Genomic DNA, 12,219 nt, shown 5'->3' with positions numbered 1-12,219 from the left:
TCTATAATCTTAATTCCTTTTCATTTATTTGTGCAGATTGGCTTTTTTTAAGAAAAAAAAATCAGCTCACTTTATAGACGCACTGAGTAATTTCCTCCGTATTATTTCCCTCCTCTCGCCGCTTCTCACTCCAGTCCATCGGGTGGCGCTAAACACATACATGTTTGTCAAACATCAGAGTAAGAAGGTCAGTTTCACTCCGCTCTCTATTGTTTTGTCTTGATGCTGGTTTAATACAAACTGTTAGAAATGTTGTTTCTGTAAGAAAAATACAGTTTTTGAATCATATCAGTAAATACCTGTAATATTCTCATCCTCATAGTTGTGACTAAGTTTTGAAGCAAGCAGGAATATCTGGAGGACTATCATCTGAACTGAGGTCTGCTGCTGTGAAGATGGTGTTTGTTAAAGAGGAGAGAGAGGAGAACACCAGTGAACCAGAAACCTGGAGAATAAAACACGAGGAACCAGAAACCTGGAGAATAAAACACGAGGAACCAGAACCCTGCAGAATAAAACACGAGGAACCAGAACCCTGCAGAATAAAACACGAGGAACCAGAACCCTGCAGAATAAAACACGAGGAACCAGAACCCTGCAGAATAAAACAGGAACAAGGAGGTTGGTGTTTATTCTTCATTCATCTTTAATGACTGTTTGTGGTACATTAGGCTTATAAAGCTGTAATAATACTGACAGTTATAAAATTTCCAAGCAGTTTTAGATTTAGTTTGTTGTAATTGAAACAATCATTAGAGCGGCTGAATAATATAGATGGAGCAGCAAATAATAAAGGACTTTTTTTCAACAAAATGTATTTTAGATAAGTTTGTAGTTGATCAAACATATTTAATAGTTCTCTTTATGGAAACATAGGATTTGTGTCTATAAGATCTAAAAAATGATTCATGAAAAGTTTCAGGGATGTGTAATTTATAAAATTGCATCAAAAGGAACAACATTTTGTATATAAATTCCCTTTACACTGTTACACCAGGGTTCAATTTTATGTGCTTTCACATTTCTGTGTGTGTGTATTATTATTATTATTATTATTATTATTTAATTTTTTTAAAGTTTTTGTTTGTTTTTCAAGTTACAGACAAATTAACTGTTTCTGCTTTTATTTAAGCGTTTATAGAAGAAAGTGAGGAGAATGAAGAATCAAGTGAAGTTGAGGAGAAAAATCATGTCAAAACTAGAGAAAAACCTTTGAGTTGCTCTAAAATCAAACTGAAACTTTTAAAGAAAAGAAGAGCCAATAAAGGCTTCACCTGCACTCAGTGTGGAAAGAGTTTCACATACAAAAATTGTCTTGATGTTCACATGAGAGTTCATTCAGGAGAGAAACCATATACATGTGATCAGTGCGGGAAGAGCTTCACACAAAAAGGAAACCTTACAAAACACATGAGAGTTCATACTAGAGAGAAGCCATTCACTTGTGATCAGTGTGGGAAGAGTTTCACACAATCTGCAGACCTTAAGAAACACATGAACATCCACACTGGAGAGAAACCGTACACTTGTGATCAATGCGGGAAGAGTTTCACACGAAAAGGAAACTTTAAGGGGCATATGAGAGTTCATACCGGAGAGAAACCATTCACTTGTGATCTATGTGGGAAGAGTTTCACACAGTCATCAAACCTTAAGGATCACATGAACATCCACACTAGAGAGAAGCTGCATGCATGCGATCAGTGCGGCAAAATATTTTTGAGGGCTTCAGTTCTGAAGAAACACCTGAAAGTTCATACAAAGGAGAAGCCACATTCATGTCATTTGTGTGGAAAGAGATTTTCACATTTACAAAGTTTAAAAGAACATCAGAAAATACATACTGCTGTGAGAGAGTACATGTGCTTTGAGTGTGAAAAAACTTTTACTACAGCAAACTGTTTAAAACTGCATGAGAGGATTCACACTGGAGAGAAACCTTACAAATGTTCACAGTGCGACAAGAGATTCAGTGATTCAGGACATCTGAAAACACATGAGAGGATCCACACTGGAGAGAAACCCTACAAGTGTTCACACTGTGACAAAAGATTCAGTCAGTTAACACATCTGAAAACACATGAGAGGATTCACACTGGAGAGAAACCTTATCACTGCACTGCATGTGGGAAGTGTTTCAGTCGTTCATCTTCTCTACACAGTCATACAAAAAACTATCACAGTAAGTAGATCATCTTCAGATCCAGCACTTTCAGATCTGATGCTGTGTCCTTAACAAATGCCATGCAATAAAATATAATCTGGATAAATCTGTCCTCACCAGCCATTACAAGTGATATAGATTACATATAGAAACATTATCTAAAGTTTTCACAGTGAATAAAGTTAATCTTCATCTTCAAAACCAGCAAAACTGTGAGATTGAGATCAACACAAAAATTGAGTTTTTATGCCCAAAAACTCCGGGGTTTTCGCCCCAAAGAACAATGTCAAAAAGTTGTATTCTTGAATATTGTTTTCTTAGTGATATAAATGTCATTGTGTTTTCTTAAAAGATTTATATAAAGTTTATGTAATGTTCAGTTGTCACTACTGTTAATCAAATACTAAAGAAAAAGAAAAACATCTCTCTCTGCTCTTGACTGAATGACTTTAGTAGCTTTAATAAACATTAATCCATCAATTTACAGTGAAGACTGTGCAGTGTTATTTTACATTTGATTAATTTATGCAGTTTCTTTTGCAGGTTCTACCTGAATAATACTAGACCTTAGTTAGCCTAGTATAGTTTTTTACCTTGGTATCAAAATTATATATACATTTTATAAATCTTAAACATTAAAATGCCTTCATACTGGTGCGATCAGGGGTTAAATTGGGCCGGGGCCGTCGCATAGGCTGGTAATCATCAGTGGAGTTTTCTAGTACATTTTCAACGATATAGGCTATATATATTTTTCACACTTTTCTCATTCTTAATTCAAGCAATGATGTGGCCCAGTTGTTTTTATATGAATGTATCTCTGAAAAGAACGGACTGTCTTCAGAAAAGTTTCAATGGCATTTTCATTTTATAAAGTAGCGTTTATGAGCACAGTGCTGTAGGGCTGTCAAAAAATTGGTAACACTTTACTTGAAGGGGTGTGCATAAGACTGACATGACACCTTCATAATCATGACATGACACACGTCATGAATATGAAGGAGGTTTTATGCATGTTTATGACAACTGTCATTAAGTGTCATTCGCTCAGTTATGTAATTTTTAATGCAAAGATGACATTGTTTGAGATGTCTTTGTTATGGGCTACGGTTAGGGGTAGGGTTAGGTCAAATAATGTCATATTTGCATTAAAAAGGACATAACTGAGCTAATCCTTATCAATGGCACACGAGATGCGATGACGAAGTAAGTGTCATTGCATTTTAATGATCTTGTTAGCCTATCTAGTTGAAGCCACTAGATGCAGCGCTGCTGTGTTGTTAATTACAAATATTGCGGGAAAAGAGAACATCAATGCGGAGAAGATCTTGTTTACATCAAAACTGAAACCAAGCCATTCACACAGAATGCATATTTCGCGCATTTTCTAGAGGGACATCTATCACCGTTGCACTCCCGTCTCGCACAAAAGAAGCCACATTTTTTGAAAGCCATGTAAAATTAATGCAAGTTTGTAACAGTTTTACTGTCACATTTGTTCCCAGTAGTTCTTTGCATGTTATAGTTATACCAATCATTAGGGGGCGCTCTGTATTCTGAGTTGCTCATTTGCCTAAAAGGGGGTAAAGAAGTAGCATTAGGCAGGAAGCAGAGTGCTAAGCATATGGAATGACTTCACCTTTGCTGTCCTTTGTTGGTGCCCTGAGTTGAGGAACAATTTGTTCTTGCTCTCAAATGTAAGGCATTGTTTTGTATGCATGTAGAGTTTGTAAATATGCTTTCTGTTAGGGGTTAATACTAAACACGTGTTGATTGTATGTTTGTTTAAATGCAGAGGGTTCTTGTATGAGAGAGGAAACGGCACAGATATAAACAGGTCCTAGACAAAAGGGGCTAATTGTCTTCATCCAAACATCTACTCATCTTATTCTATGATCAACAAACGGATGAATTGTTTGCTGGTTCTGATTCTTCCTTGCTTCATTTAAGGACTGCTGGTCTCATATTTTCCACTTTAAAGACTGATTTCACTGTGACAAAATGCTACTTATGGTCATATCTATGAACTGATGGACTTGGTGGACTTAATTGATGTTTCCTCAACTCTGGAAGACTCTATATGCTAATGTTTGGACTTGTTGATATGAATGTGTGTCTCTCTCCGAAACTGCAATCCAAGAATTGCCAGTATTTTAAGAGGTACTGTAACTACTGTAGATGATGTGGTACGGGTAGGAACCCTTATAGAAAGATATATCAGTGAAGAGAGAGACTTCTGGAGGCAGAGGCACCAAGATCAAAACTCAAAGCCTACTGAAACTGGAAAATTCACAAAAGGACGACAGCCCAATCCACACACAGCTGTTTGTTTAGAGAACAGCGGAGAGCCCTTAATGACATTAAAGTTGCCCATAACCATCAAAGGCCGTCAATATCAAGCAATCCTGGATACTGGGAGCACTTATTCATTAGTGCTGGCAACAGTTGAAGTCGAAACATGAAGCTTTGCAGTCAAGCAGAGGACAGTCATTTTCCCTTGCTAACGGGTATGTACAGTCAGCCTTGGGGAAGATAGTTTGGTGGGGTACTATTCATGGCCACAACTATCCTCTAAGAGTGTATGTGATGAGGGACTGCGACATGGCCTTTTCAGTCGTATTAGGACTTGAGTTTCTGAGGACATCAGGAATCATCGTTGATTTTAGAAATTCCACATATTCATTGCCTGAAGAATGTGATGTAGTCCACTATTTCACAACTTCTTCACCTTCACCAACAGTCAGTTTGCACCTTGCACTACCTTTAGTGCCAACGGCTTCTACTACTCTAACCACCATAAAGGAGTTAGTGGATCAAGCTGATGCTTCTAAAGCACAGAAACGTCAGTTAGAAGGACTGATGCTTGACTGGCCAACTGTATGCACTGACACTTTGGGACAAACCAACTTAATTTGCCATCGAATCAATACTATCGATGAGTTTCCTGTGTGTAGAAAAGCATATCCTGTTTCTGTCAACAGACAGAAGTTCATTGATGAGGAGATAGCAAGCATGCTGGACAAAAACATCATAAGACCTTCTGTTTCCCCTTGGGGAGCACCAGTCGTTTTAGTACCCAAGAAAGATGGCAGTACCCGCTTTTGTGTTGATTATCAAGCACTGAACTCCAAGACTCCTCTGGATGGATTTCCAATGCCACAGATTCAAGATATCCTAGAGTCCTTGTATGGAGCGACCATATTCAGCACATTAGACCGTAAGTCTGGTTACTGGTAGGTAGGAATGGATGAGGGCAGTATCCAAAAGACCGCTTTTGTCACCAAAAATGCCCAGTATGAATTTGTTCGTCTTCCCTTTGGCCTCAAAAACACTGCTGTAACCTTTCAAATGCTTATGAAAAACATTCTGAGAGACTACGTAGGGAAGTTCAGCTTAGTATACCTTGATGACATAGTGATCTATTCTAAAACAGTCCAAGACCACTTTCAACATCTCAAACAACTTTGCAAACCTGGAAGTCTCAGGATTGACACTCAACCTCAAGAAATGTTCTATACTGCAAAAAACCATCACATATCTAGGACATGTTGTTTCTGAAGAAGGGGTCCGTACCAAAACTTCTAAAGTCAAGGCTGTTCAAGAGTTCTCCGTACCCAAGAATCTCAAAGAGGTACAAAGGTTTTTAGGTCTTGCAAGTTGGTATCACCGTTTCATCTTCCACTTCTCCGAGCGAGCAGCCCCTTTATATGCACTAAAGGCTAAGAATGCAACTTGGAATTGGACAGTTGAATGTCAAAGTGCTTTTGATGATCGCCCTACAACGAGCACCAGTTTTAATGCCTCCTGATTTCACCAATGATTTCAGAGTACAAACAGATGCCAGCGATATAGGATTAGGAGCTGTATTGACACAGGATTTTGATGGGGCGGAACATGTCATTGCCTACGCTTCGCGACTTCTGCATGGAGCAGAGAAGTCATACTCTACCGCAGAGAAGGAATGTCTTGCAGTAGTGTGGGCCGTGGAAAAGTGGAGGCAGTACTTGGAGGGAAGGAACTTTGAAGTACTCACAGACCATTCTGCACTGGCTTGGGTATTTAATCACCCTAAACCATCCATACGCTTGACCAGGTGGGCTTTAAGACTGCAGGGTTTCAGATTTGTGGTAAAGTACGGGAAAGGATCATGTAATGTGGTGCCTGGTGCCCTATCTAGAGGAGTAACTGTGTAAAAGCTGGTAAGCCACATTGCCCTATGTCAGCCTACAAAACCAGACCCTAATTTGACTGTCAGTTGGGATGAAATTGAGAAAGCCCAAAAGCTTGATTCTTCTTTGCAGGCTCTATGGGAGTTAGCTAAACAACCTACCAAAGATTCTAACCGCATCGCTTACATCATACAGAATGACTACCTGTTTCGCAGTGTGCCTGACAAGCACCAAGGATACACTCATCAACTAGTCATACCTGCATCACTTAGGGAAACATTTTTGCATTTTGCTCATTCGAACCCACTGAGTGGACATTTGGGGAGAATGAAAACCTTAAGAAGACTACTTGACAATGTCTATTGGCCTGAGATTCGTAAAGACGTTTGGAGTTTTTGCACCCAGTGTAAGATGTGTCAAGCCTACAAACTGAGAATCTCAAAGCTATCTGGACTGCTGCAGTCAATCCCAGTAGTGGAGCCTGGCCATATGTTTGGAGTAGACCTGATGGGTCCTTTCCCAAGAAGTCCCAGATCCAATTAATTCTTATTAGTCTCTGTGGATTATTGCAGCAAGTGGGTAGAACTCTTTGCTCTACGGTCTGCAAAAACTCACCTAATAACCAACATTCTGGCGAAATAAATGTTCACTCGATGGGGAGCCCCAGCATACCTGGTCTCAGACCGCGGCCCTCAGTTCACTGCCCAGTTACTCAATGATACCTGCAAGCGATGGGGTGTAGTTCAAAAACTCAGTACAGCATATCATCCACAGACCAACTTAACTGAGAGGATCAACAGGACCTTAAAAACAATGATATCATCATACGTTCGTGACAACCACCGTGATTGGGACAAGTGGATACCAGAATTCCGGTATGCCATTAATTCAGCATGGCAAGAAAGTACTGGTCTCACTCCAGCTGAGATTGCATTAGGACGCAAGCTAAAGGGTCCACTTGAGCGATTGATCCGCAAACCTCCCAATCCTGACCATGGGGCCTACAGCACTGTTGAAAGACAAAAAGCTCTTCTTGACCAAGTGAGGGAGAAGACCAGCCAAGCCCAAGAGAGACAAGGCAGATACTACAATAAACGTAGGAAGCCTGAGTCCTTCGTGGAAGGAGATCTGGTTTGGATCCTCACTCACCCTCTATCTCGCGCTGCAGATTTTTTCATGGCCAAGTTAGCCCCAAGATGGCAAGGTCCTGCAAAAATTATGAAAAGGGTGAATAATGTCAATTACAAAGTGGTAATGCTTGACAACCCGAGTCAATGTGATACTTACCATGTTGAAAAGCTAAAGAAGTTTTATGGGACCATCTAACTCTTTTCTTTTAGAGGGAGGGGTGTGTAACAGTTTTACTGTCACATTTGTTTCCAGTAGTTCTTTGCATGTTATAGCTATACCAATCATTAGGGGGCGCTCTGTATTCTGAGTTGCTCATTTGCCTAAAAGGGGGTAAAGAAGTAGCATTAGGCAGGAAGTACTGTGCTAAGCATGTCTTCACCTTTGCTGTCCTTTTGTTGGTGCCCTGATTTGAGGAACAATTTGTTCTTGCTCTCAAATGTAAGTAAGGCATTGTTTTGTAAATATGCTTTCTGTTAGGGATTAATACTAAACACGTGTTGATTTTATGAGAGAGGAAACAGCACAGATATAAACAGGACCTAGACAAAAGGGGCTAATTGTCTTAAAAATCTACTCATCTTATTCTATGATCAACAAACAGATGAATTGTTTGCTGGTTCCGATTCTTCCTTGCTTCATTTAAGGACTGCTGGTCTCATATTTTCCACTTTAAAGACTGATTTCACTGTGACAAAATGCTACTTATGGTCATATCTATGAACTGATGGACTTGGTGGACTTAATTGATGTTTCCTCAACTCTGGAAGACTCTATATGCTAATGTTTGGACTTGTTGATATGAATGTGTGGCTCACAGTATGTCTTTAATACACATGGCTCACTGAAATGAATCAGTCTCTGTGGTCCCTCAATCTTTATGTAGCATCAAAAAGTTAGGCGTTACAAGTTTAACTTTGAAAAAACATATCTCGAGACTTTATAGCGGGTTCCCACTGCAACTCGTGTTTTTAAATGAAAAATGTACTCTGTGTGATTGGCTTTCGGCCCTTTGTATTAAACTATGCATGCATGCTGTTTTGTTTATAGTTGTTTAAGCAACTTAATTATTTATGCACTTTTTTTCACAGATAGTCATGTCATCTTATGCTTTGAATAAACGTGCATTAGTAGTATTTTGCTCGATGCGCCCTCTTGTGGCCTCAGGAGAGAAGCCAAAAGCTTTTCTTCACCCTAACTGAAATTATGCACTTTAAATTAGAATACAATTCGAATTTTTATAATATTTTAAGTAAAAGATTTGAATTTTTTAGCCGTTTTGACAGCCCTACAGTGCTGCTTTGTTTACAGCCATTATTAGGGAAACCACTGTTACCGCCGCTCCAAAAGTGCTTCCTGCTGGACAAGAATTAATTTGCGTTTATAAAATGGAGTGTTCCGGTCCTTAATTCTGATTGTTTGAGCTGCGTTCGAAGCTGTTGTATATTACTCTACAAACATACACCTTTGTTTATGTCTGTGTATTGCTCAGCAACCATTTTGTTGCAACCACAACCCAGATAGCAAGCACATTCGGACCGATTCCGGCTGAAATGTGGCACTGTTGGCTCAGTCTCGGCGAGAAGATAATGGGCCAGAACCTGTATTTTTAAGAGTGTTTGCTCATCTGCAATACGTCTAGAGGACGTTGCCTATCAGATGTTAAATAGACGTCTATTAGATGTCTTTAAGATGTTTATGATTTAGAACAGTGGTCACCAGCGTGGTGCCCGCGGGCACCTGGTAGCCCGCACGGAGTCTCTGAGTCGCCCGCCAAGCACGTTTCTATAAATAGCCTAAATTAGCGTCAGGCCATAAATGATATCATATCGAGATTATGATAAAATTTGTTAATAATGATGATAAACTCTGGACATTTTTACTCAAAATGGATTAATCTAACATTCTATCACACAACAGAAATAAATGTTACAGCAACCAGTCAGTGCATGTCGAAATAAGTAAGTCTGCATGTTCTGTGTGAATGCGTGGAGTAGTTTCACCTGATACATAAACTCAAACACACCCCAGCTAACAAAAAAAGGTCCCCAGGAGGTCCCCTAAATGGCCTCTACGTAGCGTGTAGGGTCCCCTTGACGTCGAGCGGACGTTCACAGGACGGTCAGCGGCCATTCGGGACGTTTAGGGGACTTTCGCTTTAAGTCCTCTGAATGTCATTTTATTTTACTTTTAGGCTAATCAAAGACAACAGACCCGTTGTATGGAGCAAAATACGTTTATTTTAATTGAACAATTGTAAAGTTGCGGTGCTCTTTACGTGTGTGCGTCTCTGTCAGCTGTGGTTAGTCCGATGCCAATTCTTCCCATTGTCTTCTAACCTAAAAGAACAAAATAAACACATTCAGTAGTGTTATGATTTTATATGTCTAGGACTATCGTTTATCCATTGAAAAAAGATTTGTAAAGACTGTTGACAGTTTGGATTTAGACCAAGCGGTCAGAAATTTAGCGCGCATAGGCCTTTTTGCCGCATAGGCGTCTCAGTGTGTATTTTTACCATATGGAAATTCAATATCTAAGTAAAATAACTGTCAATATTATAAACGTTTAATCATTTCAGCTTTACATGCTAACGTTAGCTTCAAAAGTGTTCACATAGGCTAACAGCAGCCGTAAGGTACAACTTCAGCAAACGTTTAAAAAATTAAAACTTTTCATAAAATGTAAGCATTACGGGATACACAGTGGTTACGGTAGCTAATGTCTACAAATATAAAAGTATAAATACCTTTTTGACCGACGAAAGCGAAAACTCCATGGCCATGTCTTGAGGAATCACCGAGGACGTTAGGCTGAGTGTTGCCATGGATACATGCTGTGTGCCCTAAAGTGATGTCATTCGATCATGTGCTCATTTGAGCGACACTTGCTTATAGCCTATCTCCCAATGTGGCTATATTACTTTTCTTTTCTTTTTTTAGCTGCACGTGGTATAGCAGTCTTAAATGCAATAACTAAAATAATAATTTTCCTAAGTAACTTTTCTTGTCGGCTTACCAACAGTTTACAGTTTAATATGTACATTTTAATAATTAATTTATTTGTCTTACCTGAAATTGAGGCAATCTGTGGTCTAATTTTAACAGCTTGGCTATAGCCCTATACCAGTAACCAGACCAGCGATGAGCATAGCCAAAATAGCCTTAAAATTGTTTACATGTAATTTTCGCCCATGCAGCTTCTTATCAAATGCAAGTAAACTTTTGAATCATTTAAATTAGCATTATTTTACATTTTATTTAATTATTTTACAGCATTATTAAATATTGCATTATTTATTATGCCTAAAATAATGCTAATTTTAATGTTTCAAAAGTTTACTTGCATTTGATCATATGATTTCATGCATCCCACAAGCTGTTAAATGTTACATTCATACACATTATATGATATTATTGATATTCGGCTGTCTTTCATTTTATAAATAAAAATGCAATTACAATTCCCAACCGCTAGATGGCAATTGTAGCCCTACTGAGACATGACTACTGGCAACGCGAGACATGAGAGTTAGAGATCAGTGTTGTGTTTTGAATTTTTTTTACACGAGAGAGCACTAAGTTTACTTGTCGGAGAGCAGCAGGCAAACAACAAACGATAAAGGACATTCCTACTTGGTCTTATAAGTATCTGTGTTTTCATTTTGACGTGTTCATTATTTATCTATATTATTTGTTATCATGTTTAGGAACCGTGACGTTTTAGTGAAGGGAGCAGATCGTAGTTGATAGTGATCCGTGACTAGCCCACGGTTCAACACGCATGTGTTGAGAGGATTAATTGCACAATTTAATAGAGTAAAAGTTTTAGCATTTGTACGTGTTTACAAACTCAATCGATTTTAAAACAGCGCAAGAAGAGGCGAAAGAGCAAACAACAGAACAAACACAGCTTTGACAAAAATTAATTTATACAGTGAGCACACTCAGAAGAATCTGAGAAACTGAGGAGGAGTTGCAACATCTGGAAAAGCGGTTGAAAAGGGAAAAGATCCGGGCAGCAATAGTAAAAAAAAAACCTCTCCAAAACAACATTTCCTCACTAAAGCTTTCATCTTTGACCAAGTCCATCATTTATTTAAATTATTATATTGAATTTATGACTGAACAATGGTGTGTTAGATACAGAGAAAGCATGAGCTAATTGAATAGAATAGCTTTGTCATTGTACAAGTAACATTACAATAAGATTTATTTTTAAACTTCCAAATTGATAGTAAAGCTTAAGAATACAAATTATTTAAAATGGCAGTATAAAATTATCAATTATAAAAAGTTTGCAGCAGTATTAAAATAGTGCAGATAGCTCAGATGTGAAATGCAGCATTAAAACCTACACAGTACAAACAGAAAACATAATGTAATAAAACGGTAGAGGACTTGGGGTGAATTTATTATTCCATGTACATTTGAGGTTAATGTGGGTACTGGGCTACTTTTTAGTTACAGCACCTATCACTGTGTTGTTATAAAGTCAGTTGTGCCAGACAATTTTGGAGGCAGAGACAGATTGTGGGGGGCACTAATAGGGAAAAACTTAGACTGCTGGAATAAAGAGTTTTAAAGGGTTAATGATGGAAAACTTGCAGGTCAGTGGGCATCAGTGTTTAAGGTTGGTAAACACTTGTACACGGACGCGTATACCGTAATGACCCGAATATAAAACAATGTTTTTTTTCTTGGAAATACATCTGAAAAAACGCGGTCGTCTTATATTCAGGGTCTAGACTTTGACATG

At 38.6% G+C, this 12,219-nt stretch overlaps 1 protein-coding gene across 1 annotated transcript in view; it reads left to right on the top strand.

Moving 5' to 3' along the window:
* Positions 1 to 1,281: 1,281 nt before the first annotated feature.
* The window catches only part of LOC107559988 (zinc finger protein 239-like), a gene marked incomplete at its 5' end in the record, with an annotated part of 52,256 nt that continues 41,318 nt past the window's right edge, over positions 1,282 to 12,219 (top strand). Inside the window, 3 exons of the mRNA XM_016244028.1 lie at positions 1,282 to 1,576; positions 1,829 to 2,132; positions 3,166 to 3,179. Of these exons, the coding sequence (XP_016099514.1) occupies positions 1,282 to 1,576; positions 1,829 to 2,132; positions 3,166 to 3,179 (613 nt within the window). The remainder of the gene's footprint in view (positions 1,577 to 1,828; positions 2,133 to 3,165; positions 3,180 to 12,219) is intronic.

Source organism: Sinocyclocheilus grahami, unplaced genomic scaffold (genome assembly GCF_001515645.1).
Source record: "Sinocyclocheilus grahami isolate Dianchi unplaced genomic scaffold, SAMN03320097.WGS_v1.1 scaffold22.1, whole genome shotgun sequence".
Lineage (NCBI taxonomy): Eukaryota > Metazoa > Chordata > Actinopteri > Cypriniformes > Cyprinidae > Sinocyclocheilus > Sinocyclocheilus grahami.
Note: the sequence above shows the minus strand (reverse complement) of the source record. Positions and strands in the feature narration are given on the sequence as shown.